This window comes from Hevea brasiliensis, chromosome 16, assembly GCF_030052815.1.
Source record: "Hevea brasiliensis isolate MT/VB/25A 57/8 chromosome 16, ASM3005281v1, whole genome shotgun sequence".
NCBI classification, from domain to species: Eukaryota; Viridiplantae; Streptophyta; class Magnoliopsida; order Malpighiales; family Euphorbiaceae; genus Hevea; species Hevea brasiliensis.
The window spans coordinates 67,272,094-67,287,305 of NC_079508.1; the positions used below are offsets into that span (position 1 = coordinate 67,272,094).

Here is a 15,212-nt window from a genome sequence, read left to right on the forward strand (position 1 = left end):
CCACTTTCCTGTGGCAAAGAATTGAAAGCATCCAGGTTTTTACTTTTCCTTCGAATACTGTAGTCTACCTAATTAATGAAGATCTTTGTGTGTGTCTACACGTGCCTAACCTCCACAATGCACTCAGTGGACTTAAACACACAGAGACCGGTACAGTTTGGGACAAAAACACCATAAAAACAAGATTGGGCATCCAAGCACGATGAAGGATGAAAATGCTAGTCAATGGCCTAAATAAATTATCGTGAAGTAACTCACCAAAATATTTTGATCTAATCAAGTTGTAACTTATATGCAAGTCAACTGACATAGCTAAATATCTAATACAGATTTCAGATCCTACTCATTGAATCTATGAAGGATCCAAGGAGGAAAATGGAGCGATTGTACAGTACACAGATAACCTCTTGCATTTAATATATAAATACAAATGCACAAGCATACACTTGATGATTTAGTCCAAGTCTACCAAGTGTATGTCTTGCATTTCAAAAGTAAACCATCAAAACCCATGTCCTTGTTTTATGTGCCTTCCAAGTAAATCCAGCAACAGCCTTTGCAATATGCATTTTCATATTGACTATGTAATCAAGAAATTGGCTAGGAGGAACTCCACCGTTGAGGATGCCAATGCATCAACCATGTGAGCAGCTGCAATATCTAAACTATATCAAATTTGCAATCCCAAGTGATTCATAACTTGAAAAGAATCGGAGTTATATTATTTTAATGTGTTGTGCTGTTGGCTCACTTTCTGATTATCATAAATAGTAGTCCAGTAATGTTGAACCTTGGTTGGGGCCTACAGGAATCTTTTTGTTTTATCATTTTGTAGGGACAATCAAGGGTTGACACCTTATCGTTTTAGCTAACGGGCAAGCAGCTAGTTTTAAATAACTGCCTGATTGGCAATTTGGTGCCACTTTGCAAGTCAAAATGCCCTGCAAATTGTTCTTGTTTCTTACAACTGAGAGACAAGGCTTCACTCTTTCCCACAATCAGTCTCCAGATCAACCAGATACCCTCCCCTATAGCAGCTTTCTAGAAACAAGTCAGCCTATAACAGAAACTCATTATTGAAGTTCACTAAACAATACTGTATTGCTTGGAACTTATCGTCTTTTAATTGCTTTCCAACTGAATGCACTCGTTTTGTATAACTATTCGTCATAAGGGTTCAATTCCACCGTTCGTGATGAATGCATGCACATGCTATGATGGTTCAGGCATCTGAGTATCATTTCTATTTCAGTTCACATGAAATCAATCTTAAGCATAACAATGTTCCACAAAAACATTTGTGGCAAAAATTTGTATTTCAGTACCATTTTCAATCTAGTGTCAGGGGCTACAATGCAAGCATATGTAAAAAAGTAGTCACTAAGCAATAAGCATGACTCTATACAATAATTCATATATTCTTTCAACTTTTTGGTTCAAAATTTAACCTACCCAACGAAAACTAAAACAATACTCATCTCCATAATGCATTCAACCAGAAAGGGAAATATTATTCACCATCTGAGTGCTAAACTGTCATGTACTTGAGCATAGCTGCACGAAGATTTTCCATTCTGCAGGGTAAAGATCAAGCCTGGTGTAAAGTTTAGGCATTTAGATTGATTTAACTAGCTTATCTATAATTGAACAACAAACGAAAAACTCTAATGCATTTATAGAATATGCTATCACATATTCTCTGTTCTAAGATTTTTTGCAGTGCTACAGTTCTAAAAACATGTTAGCTACATAATTTATATCAATGTGCTTTTGATGTTCCTCAGCCACAACCACAAAGTCTCAGAAAAAGAGAGGCATACTACTGAAAGAAAATTTCATATAATAGGTCACACCTGGTTACTTTGATGAGCGCTTGCTATATTTTCATCAAGAAGTGTCAACAAGGATCTATTGAGTTCCTTCTGCTCAACCATCTCCAACAACTAGCATAAATAGACGAAGCCATATAGCGAACATAATTATGCAGCACAAAATAGTAAAGTAAATAAATTGAAGGCTGCATGAGTGAAAATAGTAATGCATATAGTTGCTTTCACATCCTTTGATGTCAAGATTTTGGTTAAGCTGTTCCTTTCCTTCACAAAGTTCACCTTGCATTTTATCATACGTTTCTGTAATGGACAAGGAACCAGGTTGTATCATTTTAGTAAATTTGTATTCTTCAAAACAGTTTGTTGAGACGACTGACCTGTGCCTTCCATCAGAACCTTCTGTAGTGCTTCCAGCTCAATCAGTCCTCCATATCCTACAAAAACCATCAGATGTGAAAACATGCGCTTGTTTTTGTAATGCAAATAGGATCCAACTCTCGTGTAATTTGAAGAACAAACCTCTGTTTTTGAAACAGCAAACCAAAGCTGAACCAGATTGTAGATGCTAAAAAATTCCTAATTCAATCTGGAAATTACATGTGTTGAAATGGCATTATTCACCTGCGAATCTTATATTAAGCAAGAAAAATAAATTGATAGTGAAATGAAATGCCAATGCTACAGGGGAAATAACATTGAAGGGGAACCACGCTTGTAAATCATATTTCCTATATATCCTTTACTTCCTTTTGCAAAGCAAGTTAGTTGGCATAACAAATTGCAGCCATGGAGTTTTTTTTTTTTTTAAAAAAAACCTCAAAATGGGTAAAAAAAAAAAAGAATTAAATCAGAATTAACTTAAAGGTCAGCTTCAAATTTATGTTGTACATTTCAGAGAAGTTTGTAAGTTATATGTATTTAGTAGAAAGTTGCTTATCTGTAGTTGATACTCCAATCCCAGCAAAACTTAAACACAAACGAGTAAGAAAGTTGAGTCATCCACTTGGCCATATGGGTTAGCAAACTTTACTTGATCTTGATGTATCCAATTTATGTTGTAAGAAGCAAACACAAACACATTCTGTACATTAGAAGTTAAATCCACTAACCGGGGCCTCATCCTCGCGATCTCAGACTCCCAGAGCCTCAGTGTCTAGAAAGTACTCTATAAGCTCCCCGGAGTATCCGTTATAACCCGGGACTAACCCAGTAAGCAAAACACACACACACACACACACATATATATAAAAACAAGAACAATCATAAATTCTTAATCACAAACTCGTAAAACTGAACGTTACAAATAAATTCATAATCACAAACTCGTAAAACTGAACGTTACAAGGGTAGGGATATATATAAAGTTACTTGGCGAAGAGCTCGGCGACGCCCTCTCTCTTCGCAGGCATGTTGCTCAAGGGCTTCGCGAGCGACGGCGTAGCTCTATGAGTCTTTGGAACTCGCGTCGGGTGAGGTGGCCCTTCTGTGGAGGACCAAATAACCCCCCTGGATCCTCCTTCGCATAAAGAAATAACAAAAATCGGAAGAGGAAAAAAAAAAAGAAAATGAAAATATATAATTTTGGAAGGGGACCAATGCTGGGAGTGGTTCTAGTTATTGGCATTGTACGGACGAGAGGGTGGAGGTAGCGATGCGAAGGTTAAGAGCTGCCATTGGTGGCCCTTCTGGAAGCTCAGTCCGTTATCTATGATCGGGAGCTTGGTTCAGTCCGGTAGTTCTGCTGATGGCGGGAATTACAACCGTCAGTTGTTTATAGGGTTACAGACCTCATCTTTGCCGTTTGATGCGGAAAATTGTGGATAGCACAGCCCATGTCTTATGATGGGCTTGCTAAATGAACAGCCCAACCTAACGTTGTGGGTATAACATTGTCCCTTATAATTTTCTGGTTTTGAATAAAAAAAAAATTAAAACGTCTCCTACTTAGTAATTCATATAATTTTTTATTTTAAATTTAGATAATAAATATTTAATATATAAAATTTAAATATAAATTCATTATTAATATTATTGATAAATTTAAATATATCTTAAATTTAATTATATATTATCTAAATTTATTTTATTATGTTCAATTAAATTAAATACTCACAAAAATCTACGTATTGTCGTCTCTAGGTTCTTCCACGCACATTATCTCATAGCAATCGTTCCAAATGTTGTTAAGGTTTCAGACTTTTTTTTTTTTTCATTTTTTAATAAAAAAGAATCAATCACATTATATATATTATTGGCATTTTCAAAGAGAAAGAATAAAGAAACAAAAATCTCCTTATCTGTTAGGTTGGGATACCCAGCTGAATAAGAAATGAGTAACTTTATTCCACTTTCTCCAATGCCACAAATCAGTATAAGGACAATTAAGGGCAGCTTGACAAAGAAAGTGAAATTATTGACAAATAGCAAGGCTGTGTACAGTTTTCATTTAAAATCAAATTGAATTAATTTGATTTAATTAAGAAATATCACTATTATTTAAGATGAAAAAGGACAGTAAGAAGAGTTGATTAATGATTAAGCAATTAATTGGTCGTATTTCCCCTTGATTTTCTGACATCTTCTCTAATTTAACCTCCTAAACTAAACTGCTTTCTTAAATGGAAAGGGAAGTCATTGAAAAGAACTGGCATTAAATGTAAGCTTTATTTTTTTCCCCCAAAGAAATGCAGGCTTCTCAATTATTAACTTAAGCCCCCACCAAATCACAATGGAAATGGAATAAGAATACCGAGTGCTTATTAAAAATTTAATTTTATATAGCAATGAGTTTAATAATTTTTAAAATTAAATATTTATTGTAAAATTTATTTATATATATATTATTTTAATTAGAGTTATTTTAATATAAGATTGAACTTCTATTAAAATATTTTTTAATTATTTAAAAACATATTTAATAATTTTAAATTAAATATTAAAATATTTGTACCAAATTTAATATAAAATTAATTAAAATATGTATGTAATTAAAATAATTAATACATGAATTTTAATATAAATATTTATTTTAAAATCTGTTAAACTTACTTTAATTTTTTATCCTTTTAATTGTGCACAAACTTAGATAACTTTATACGAATTTCATAATATTGTATTGGAGAACATGTAAGCAGCGATAATAACTATTAAAGAGTCTAAATGCTATGGTATACGATGATACCATAGCATGTGATAAGCAATGAAAAAGATGGTGACTGTACTTGTAGAGCAGGTCCTCTTTTTGATGTAAAAACAAGCGAGGAGTTTGGGCCACTAGAAAAATTCTCGAAGAGAGTTTTCGGGTACAGCAGTCTTTGCCAAACATGCGGAATTGCTAAGCGGAGCATATGATTTTTTCTATATCAACATGTCAAATCCGCTTGGTTTTGCTTGCAATTTGGGGCTGAAAGTGTAGAGAAAAATCTGCTTCTCCTATTCAAAGATCCCAAATTTAGTCAGAGAAAATAAATAGAATTTAATTTTATCTAAAAAATTATTTAAAAAAAATTATACAAATTTTATATATAACTCAAATGCTTCATCTCATATTAACATAAGATAATAAATATATTGGGTTTGATTTCACCTTAAAAATTAATTTACGAGGAGATTTACTCAAATTTTATAAATATATCAAACACCACATCTCAAATTAATATGAAATAATACATCTACTTTCATGACCAGACATAAACATTTAGAATATAAAATTTGCTAACAAATATATATGCAAGTGATCAAATATTAAAACAGGATAAGTTATAATATCATATAAAAAAAATTGACTCTAATCTAATATCACTCTAAAAAATAGCTTAAGCAGATGAGATTTACCCATGTGTTATATATATATAGTTTAAACACATCATTTAGGCTTGTGCAGTTTTCAGTGTGAACCGAAAAATCAAATCAAATCGAGCTATTTTGTTTCAATCGATTCGATCTTTTAGTTTTATCTGTTCGGTTCAATTTAAAATTTTTAATATATTCGGTTTTCGGTTCGGTTTGGTTTTTTATCGATTAAAATCAAATAGTAAAATGACTCAAATAATTTTTTAATCCAAGATGCATAAGCCTAGCTCAAAGAATAAAAATTCTAATATTTTTTATTTAATGCAATAAAATCGAACCGTTATTTTTTAGTTTGATTTGATTCGACGGTTCAATTCGATTCGATTATCTTTAAGTGATTGGTTTAGTTCGATTTATATTTTTAAGTGGTTTAATTTTTTAATTTTTAATATTCAATTTAGTTCGAAACTGATCTAACTGAATGTTTTCCCCTAACATCATCCATGGGTTGGGCCCAACCAATTACAAACTGGCTGATCTCTTATGGTTCATCTAGATGGCCTGGAATCTACATGAAAGGGTCACGAACCACACAGTATCCTTTAAAATAATAATAATAATAAATAAAAGAAGAAAAAGAAGAAGACTGGAGAAGCATTCCTGTCCGTGAGAAATGTAATTGTGGATCTCCGTCCGTGAACGTGACTTTGCAAGTAAAAATATTCAAAAGATAGGAGCAAGTCAGGCCATGTTCTGTGGGATCATAATATTTGAGGGGGCCCAATAGAATTAAAAATAATTAATAATTATTTATATTTATTTATAATTTAAAATATATTTTATATTTATATATATTTAAAATGTATTGTGTAAAATTATTTTCATTATAAATCATTACAATTGAAAAAAAATAATAAATTTGTCAAATTATAAATAAATAAATTTTTTTACTAATTAACTAAAAAATTAATAAATCATATTTTAAAATAAAATAATAAAAGTAAATATTCTATTTTAAATTAAAAATAATTGATGAACTAAATATATTTATTAACTAAAATAATATGAAATAATAAAAAATATTTAATTGTGATTTATACTTAAGTGATTGGATTCATATAAATATTTATATTTTAAAATTAATTTAAAATTTTTTTAAGTAAAATAATTAGGGGAGTGGAAGCCGTGAGGCACAGGATCCCCTCTCTAATTCCCATGAAGTTCTGCCCTTACGGGTATCGGTAAAAGTTATTATATATAATTTTAATTTAATTATTATTTTAATAATTAATTATTATGTTTAATTTTAATTAATAAAAATTTCATTACTGTTAATTGATGTGTAACTGTGTGAATTAAGAGGTTGGCAATTTGGTAAAGGGATAAATTTCAATAACTTTTCTTAAATTTATATAATTATAATATTATAATTCTTTTACTTTAGAATGTAATATAAAATTTTTAAATTTTACATATATTAAAATTTTTTTAATTTTTAATTATTAATTTTTTAATTAAAAATTAATATAAATAACTCTCGTATGGTGCTTAATTAATATTTCTCTCTCATTTTTTATGTTAAACGTAAAATTATTTTTTTTATATATAAAAAATTATTTTATCTATAAAGAAAAAAATAATTAATTTTACACATAATTAAAAAAAATAATTAAACTCTATATTAAAATAATCTAAATTAACATCTAATTAAAAAATTAATAATTAAAAATTAAAAAAAATTTATTATATAAAATTTAAAATTTAATAAAATTTTATATTATATTTTTTAAATAAAAAATTATAATATTAACTCCGCCTAAGTAGTTTGCGCTTAGCCGATCCCAAGCCCGGATAAAGGAGGAGGGTTGCGTAGGTGACAACCAGCGTAAAAATTTCGTCACACCCTATGATATGGATTCAAATGATATAAACGTTGGGGCGTCCTCTACTAACGACGCGCTACATCGAATCCCGGGTGTAGTGATAAATATGCAAGGGTGTAGAGCGTTCACCGAAAGCGACGCGCCATGCCGGCGCCGGGGTGTAGTGTTAAGTGAGCAAGGGTTCCCACATCATGGATGGGTGTGAGTAAAGAAGCTAGTCCATAGGACAGATAGTAAAACAAATAGTGGAACAGAATACAAGATAGACATAGAAAACAATAGAAGATATCATAGAAGGAGACCAATTAGGAAGGAGCAGGATAGGAGGAGGATCAGGGTTGGTACTTGGAATGTTGGATCACTTACAGGAAAATTAATGGAGCTTGTGGATACCTTGGAAAGGAGAAGGGTGAATATTGCTTGCATTCAGGAGACTAAATGGGTAGGAGAAAAAAAGTAAGGAAGTGGGTAATTCATGGTACAAACTGTGGTTTACCGGAAAGGAGAGAAACAAGAACGGAGTGGGCATAATCATAGACAGGACATTGAAAGACGCAGTAATAGCTGTGAAAAGAGTAGGAGATAGAATTATACTAGTAAAGCTAGTACTAGAAGGAGAAACAATAAATATAGTTAGTGCTTATGCTCCACAAATTGGACTAGACAGTGAGAGTAAACAAATGTTTTGGAAGATATGGATGATTTAATGCAAAGCATACCAAATGAAGAGAATGTTTTCATTGGTGGAGATTTGAATGGACATGTAGGAAGTGATAGACAAGGTTATGAGAATGTTCATGGAGGTTTTGGTTTTGGCAGTCAAAATGAGGAGAGAAAAAGCATCCTAGATTTTGCTATGGCATACGATCTAATACTAGCAAATACATACTTTATAAAAAGATAGTCACATTTAGTGACTTTCAAAAGTGGGCAACATAGAAGCCAAATCGACTTCCTCTTAACCAGGAAGACAAATAGAACTCTATGCAAGGATTGCAAGGTCATTCCAGGAGAGGCTTTAACAAGTCAACATAGGTTGGTGGTCTTGGATGTCAAGTTTAGGAACAATTCAAGTAAGGTCAGAAGAAATACTGTAGCTCGAACAAAGTGGTGGGAGTTCAAAGGAGTCAAGCAAGTGAAGTTCAAAAATGAGCTTCTCGAGTCCGAATTATGGAAGCTAGATATGGAGGCCAATGATATGTGGATACAGATGGCATCAAAGATTAGAGAAGTAGCTAGAAAAGTACTTGGAGAGTCTAAAGGACATGGACCACCCTCAAAAGAGAGATGGTGGTGGAATGAGGAAGTACAAAAGACAGTGAAGAGAAAAAGGGAATGGTATAAGAAATTACCTAAATGTGATAATAATGAGGCATATGAACAGTACAAGATAGCAAAGAAAGAGGCAAAAAAGGCAGTTAGTCAAGCAAGAGCACAGGCCTTTGAAAAGTTATATGAGAAACTTGGAACTAAAGAAGGGGAGAAAGATATTTATAGATTAGCAAGGAGCAGAGAAAGGAAATGTCAAAATCTCAATCAAGTTAGGTGCATTAAGGATAAAGGAGGAAAAATGTTGGTGAAAGATGAGGACATTAAAGAAAGGTGGAGAAATTATTTTAATGATCTCTTTAATAATAGTCAAAATGGTAATAGCGTGAATATAGATTATAGAACAATAGAAAAGAATATAAATTATACTAGAAGGATTCGATCTTTAGAAGTAAAGGAAGCACTTAAGAGAATGAAAGTGGGTAAAGCCTGTGGACTCGATGAAATACCAATTGAAGTGTGGAAGTATTTGGGAGATATGGGAGTGGCATGGTTAACTAAATTATTTAATAAGATTCTAAACTCAAAGAAAATGCCTGATGAATGGAGGAAGAGTATTTTAGTACCTATTTTTAAAAATAAGGGAGACATACAAAGTTGCTCAAACTATAGGAAAATTAAACTCATGAGCCATACTATGAAGTTGTGGGAGAGAGTGGTGGAGCATCGACTACGTCATGATACTTTTATCTCTCTCAATCAATTTGGTTTCATGCCCGATCGTTCAACTATGGAAGCGATCTTTCTCATTAGAAGCTTGATGGAGAAATATAGAGATGTGAAGAAAAATCTACACATGGTTTTTATTGATTTGGAGAAGGCTTATGATAGTGTTCAAAGAGAGGTCTTATGGAATGTGTTAGAACAAAAGAGGGTATCTATTAGGTACATACAAGTATTGAAAGATATGTATGAAGGAGCAACTACTATTGTGCGCACAGTGGGAGGGGACACAAGAGATTTTCCGATCTCAATTGGATTACACTAAGGATCAGCCATAAGCCCTTACCTTTTTACATTAGTTTTAGATAAACTGACGAAACATATACAAGAGAGTATTCCTTGGTGCATGATATTTGCGGATGATATTATTCTGATAAATGAGACACGAGAAGGAGTCAATAGAAAGCTAGAACTTTGGAGAAGTACTATAGTTTTAAGTTAAGTATAACGAAGACAGAATACATGCATTGCAAGTTCAGTGAAGGCCAAACTGGTGATAGGGAAGGAGTTAGTTTGAATGGAGTGGTACTGCTACAAAGTAATCACTTTAAATATCTAGGCTCAGTCCTTCAAGCAGATGGGGGATGTGAGGAGGATGTTAATAATAGGATTAAAGCCGGATGGTTGAAGTGGAGACGTGCCACGGGAGTTTTATGTGATCGTAAGATTCTCAATAAATTGAAAGGAAAATTTTACCGTACAGCCATACGACCGACTATGTTATATGGTAGTGAGTGTTGGGCACTGAAAGAGTCGTATGCATCTAAGATAAGAGTTGCAGAGATGAGAATGTTAAGGCGGATGAGTGGCCATACTAGACTAGATAAAGTCCGTAATGAGAGTATTAGAGAAAACGTAGGAGTGGTGCCAATTGAAGATAAGTTGAGAGAAGGGAGATTGAGGTGGTTTGGTCATGTGAAGCGTAGACATACGGAAGCTCCAGTTAGACAAGTAGAGCACATTAAGTTAGAGGATAGAAAAAAAAAGGGGTAGACTTAAATTGACTTGGAGGAGAGTAGTACAACATGACTTAGAAGTATTACACATTTCTAAGGATTTAACCCAAAATCATTCAGAGTGAAAAAAGTAAATTCATATAGTCGTCCCTAAATTTTTGAAAAAAAAATTTAGTTGAGTTGAATTGAATTTTAAAAAATTATAATATTATAATTAAATAAATTCATAAAACAGCTATCGAAATTTATCCGTTTACAATGCTTAATGTCTTCTGTGGGGCCCTTCAACAACTTCTCTCTCCGCATTCAATTCGCTACTGGAGTTGTCAACACGCTAGTTTTTGTCTGTTTGTTACCTCAGTCAATTTCTTTTCAAACAAAGGACTCGTGATGCACTAAGATTTAATTCAAGTAAATATAATTATCTAAAAAAAAACTAAATAAATATAAAATAATAAAATTAACGACAACAATCTATGTAAATAATACAATTGACTCTTAATTATTAAAATAAATAATACAATTATTTTAAATTCCTATGATTGCATGTAATTGTTTAAATTTAATATATTATACATATTTAATACTTTTTAATTTCAAATATACACATGTTCAGATATATTTTTATAATTTATTTAATCATAAAGCTAATAATTTAATTATAACTAATTTATAATACAACAGTCTGAAAGTGTAAATTTTGACAGTATTTATTTACAAATTCAAGTTGTATAAAACCAATACTCCACCTTCATAATGATTCCACCCAATTATATTGCTTAAGCAAGAAGGTTAAGATGATCGGGAATTTTGCCATAAAATCAGGGTTGATAAAGTTAAGTAATACATAAAATGGGAGCTATAACTCAAAAGTTGATCGTACCAAAAGGTCTCAGTGCCTCATTTAACAAATTGTCAGTATTATTTCACGCCAGGGCAATGCTGGATTGTACAATTTTCTATTATATTCACTTTAAATTTATGTCATTCTAATTTTTATAATAATTAATAAAAAAATTTAACAATAATTAGTGTCTTAATTTGACAGTAATGTGCTAATTAAGACACTATTATATGAATATTGAGAGATTAAAAAATTTCAATAATTTCATTTTTTACTTCCTACAATGCATTAAAATTAGATTTCAATAAACATTAAATTTATTTAAAAAATATCATATTATAGTTTTTTTTATTATTTTTATTTACTTAATTTTCTTTGTCAAATATTTTATTTTATTTTATTTTTTCATTATGACTATGAATACTATTTGAGTTAATATTATAATGATTTTTTCGACCGGAGCGTGGATTCAACGTCCATCGCGGCCACGTGGGGCCTTTAATTTTTCTCTTTTCTATGCCGCGATAAATAAGTAGTGGACAGAACAACAGGGCAGTGCAAAGTACCCCTACCACTTCTCTACCACTGTCCCTCCTTCACGGAAAAGAAAATGTCCCCGGTAGTCATGATGGTGGCCGTCCTCCTTGTGAGCATCAGCACAACCACAACACAAGCGCAGAACATCGCATCTTGTGCCCAGAAGCTAATCCCATGCGGCGAGTACCTCAACACCACAACCACCCCTCCAGAGACCTGCTGTGGCTCCATCAGAGAAGCCATCAAAAACGATCTTTCCTGCCTTTGCAACCTCTACAACACTCCTGGTTTGCTTCAAAGCATTAACGTCAATGTCAGTCAGGCCATCGCGCTCACCAAGCGATGCGGTGTTAACGCTGATCTCACTGCTTGCAACAAAGGTAGGTTGGTAAAGTTTATTTGCGTTTAGAAATTAGAATCGTGTCTGCGTTTTTAACTGATGTGAAGCGAATTGGGGTCGGTAATTTTTCGGTTTGGAATGGGTAATGGTCTAATGGATTTGGAATTGTTTGTTGGGTTTGGTAAAGTTTTCGGTTTGACCATTTGGGTAGAAAATTTGAAGAAAGAAAAAAGACAGAAAAAGAAACTGTAGCTTGTTAATCCAGGAAGTCTTTTCTCGACGTTGTTTGATTGTTTAATGAACATATATTTGGAAAATTAGAGAATGAAGATCTTGAATTTAATTTATTGTCTAATTTCCTAATTTGATCCTTACAATATTATTCTCAATTATGTAGTTATGTTTAGTTCACTAATAATCATCTACTTCATATTTTACCGCAGCTGAGTCGCCTACCGCCCCGAATGCTGCCGTTCCACCGCCCCCTGGTAAAATTTTGCTCCTATGGCTTGAAAAGAACGCTCTTTCTCGAATCAATTTCATTTTGTTCCATTTGTTTTTGGATCCTAAAAGCATTTGTAAACTGAAGGTATACTTGAATCCTGCTGTTATTTTATTTTTGAAGCAAACGTTGTCCGTGAAATGTTTACGAATATTGGTCGACACAACTAACATGATTGAAGCAATATCAGGGTTGTAAAGATGTTCAGGATGATGCCTGCCTGGCGTGCTCCTGTCCTTGGCTCCTTGCTGCTTTCGGTGCCACATTTTTTTTGACTTTCATAATAGATGGCCAACAAACACATTTTTAACCAAGGCAGTTAACATTTGTCCCCATATAATTGTCTGTAGTTCTGATTTCTCAGGGCCATGCAAAACCCAAAAAAGCTAGTAATTTATGATGCATCTATTAAAAAAAAAAAGGGTACATTGAGTGGATATTATTTAGTTATTGGAATGACCCTTTTGGTGTTCCTGGGATAAAGTTTAATGTGTTAGGCATGCCTTTTTCTCTGAAATGATTCGTGTTGATCTTGAATAATAACTCAAAAATGGCATGGCATTTATTGTAATGTTTGTACAGGAGTGCCGGGAAATGATGGCAGCAGAATGGCGTGGACAGGATTTTCCGGCTTGCTTTTATTATGGGCTTCTTCTTTATTTTATTAGGCGACCATGGAACCTGCCTTGCATTGGACTTTGGAGATATGATTAGTAGTAGCAATATATGTATGGTGCTGAGATCATTCATGTATGAGTGAGCTGTATTTTCCGCATTTGGAGATTTTGTTCTACTCTCGCTTAATATCCCGTTGATTTGAACTTAGTTACCGTTGTAGGTCATTGTCTCTTATTTATTCTACTTACAGTTATGTTGAAAATTGAATTTCATCTCTATCTTGGCACTAGAAGTTGCTGAAAATTGAATTAAAATGTTATCAGGAACATTGGGCTGGGCATCCGACGGGCTTCACTAGGGTTGGGCCTCATTCGGCTCATATTGGTAGAGGTTTATTAATCTTCATGAGATGGGACCCCAATCCACTCTCATTTAGAAAATGGGGTGGATTAGGTCCCGATGGAACAGGAGTCCAATTCATGGCCAGTTTGCCTTGTTCTGGTGGACCTGCCTCCTTCATCATGGGCTTGTGCCGAGCAATGAACTTTAGTTCACTGCTAAGGTGGTTGATGTCAATCATGGCCTGCTCCTCAGTCAGCAGCACCAAACAAAATAAAAAACTCCAACTTTAGCCTCTTTAAAAATAGTGTCTAAATTAGGTAAAAATCCCATGTTAGATTTAGGCCATATTGTTTTAGAATTTTCATCCAAATTGACGTGTCAAATTTCATAATTGATTAATCACCCGAATTGCCACTGTGCACTTGATAAAGCTCTCCAGTGAGCGGAAATGAATATAAAAATATTTCCCATACTTTTTTGTGTTAAAGATATTCAGAGAAATAAATATTAAATTTGTTATTTTCAAAAGTGAAAATTATTTTTTTATTTTTTAAATTTTTATAATTTTATTATAATATAAAAATATTTATATATATTAAATAAATATATTATTAATTTAACATTATAATTAAATAATATAAAAAATTTTTATGAAAAATATTTTTAACATATATATATATATTTTTTCACAAAACAATCCGATAATAAATTATAATTTAATTTTTAAAATTTAATAAAATGTATATATTAATTTATATATTTTAAAATTCATCTATTTAATCTTTTACATTTTAATAAATTTATAAATTGATTTATAACGTCAAAATCATAGTTAACTCGCCATTAAATTTAATAAAAATGGTAATAATGACCTTTATTACATTTTTTATATAAAATAATTTAGCCCCTAAAATTTAACAAAATTTATAAATTAGTTTTAATAAATTATAATTATTAAAAATATGAATTAATTACTTTAAGGTTTTTCAAAATTTTAATTAATTACAAAATCATCCATATAATTTACAAAATATCTCTAAATATTATAATTATTTACAAATGAGCTATTATATTTTTTTTAATTAATTACCATATAAAAATTAACTTGTAAATAGTCATAATTATTAAAGTATAAATTAATTACTTTAAAATTTTTATATTTTTGTTAATTACAAATTCATCCTTACATTTTAACATATAATATAAAGCATAAATACATTTTAATTCTTATTTTGTAAAATTAGACACTATTTAAAGGAATTAAAAATTAGGATTTATTAATAGTTAACTTTGAAAAATTTCATCCTATCAATTAATAGTAATTTTGTAATTAATAATATCTTATAAAATTAACTATTAATTATGTTAAAAATTTTAACATATAATTTATAAATTTTTAATTTTATAAAAAATAAAAATTAAAACAATTAATTTTTAATTGTACCACATCAAAGCCAATAATTTTTTGGGATTCATCAAGGACTATTATTAGCCATTCGAAAAAAATAAAATTG

At 31.5% G+C, this 15,212-nt stretch overlaps 1 protein-coding gene and 1 non-coding gene across 4 annotated transcripts; one reads left to right on the top strand and one right to left on the bottom strand.

Moving 5' to 3' along the window:
- Positions 1-16: 16 nt before the first annotated feature.
- Positions 17-3,786, bottom strand: LOC110631868 (uncharacterized). 2 transcript variants are annotated; one of them, XR_009144878.1, is made up of 7 exons: positions 3,702-3,786; positions 3,201-3,668; positions 2,352-2,418; positions 2,210-2,266; positions 1,854-2,132; positions 752-1,574; positions 17-651 (listed from the first exon to the last, which is right to left on the bottom strand). It is a non-coding gene; the product is annotated as an uncharacterized LOC110631868 (transcript). The 2 variants fall into 2 exon arrangements; XR_009144879.1 differs by having other exon boundaries at positions 19-651; positions 1,453-1,574.
- An 8,107-nt stretch (positions 3,787-11,893) lies between these two features.
- LOC110631863 (non-specific lipid transfer protein GPI-anchored 7) lies at positions 11,894-13,618 on the top strand. 2 transcript variants are annotated; one of them, XM_058138190.1, is made up of 3 exons: positions 11,894-12,276; positions 12,680-12,825; positions 12,929-13,414. In XM_058138190.1, the coding sequence occupies exons 1-3, from the start codon at positions 11,970-11,972 to the stop codon at positions 13,046-13,048; spliced, it is 573 nt and encodes a 190-aa protein (XP_057994173.1). In that variant the 5' UTR covers positions 11,894-11,969; the 3' UTR covers positions 13,049-13,414. The 2 variants fall into 2 exon arrangements, with proteins under 2 accessions (XP_057994173.1, XP_021635549.2); XM_021779857.2 differs by having other exon boundaries at positions 11,901-12,276; positions 12,680-12,724; positions 13,321-13,618.
- The last annotated feature ends 1,594 nt before the right edge of the window (positions 13,619-15,212 follow it).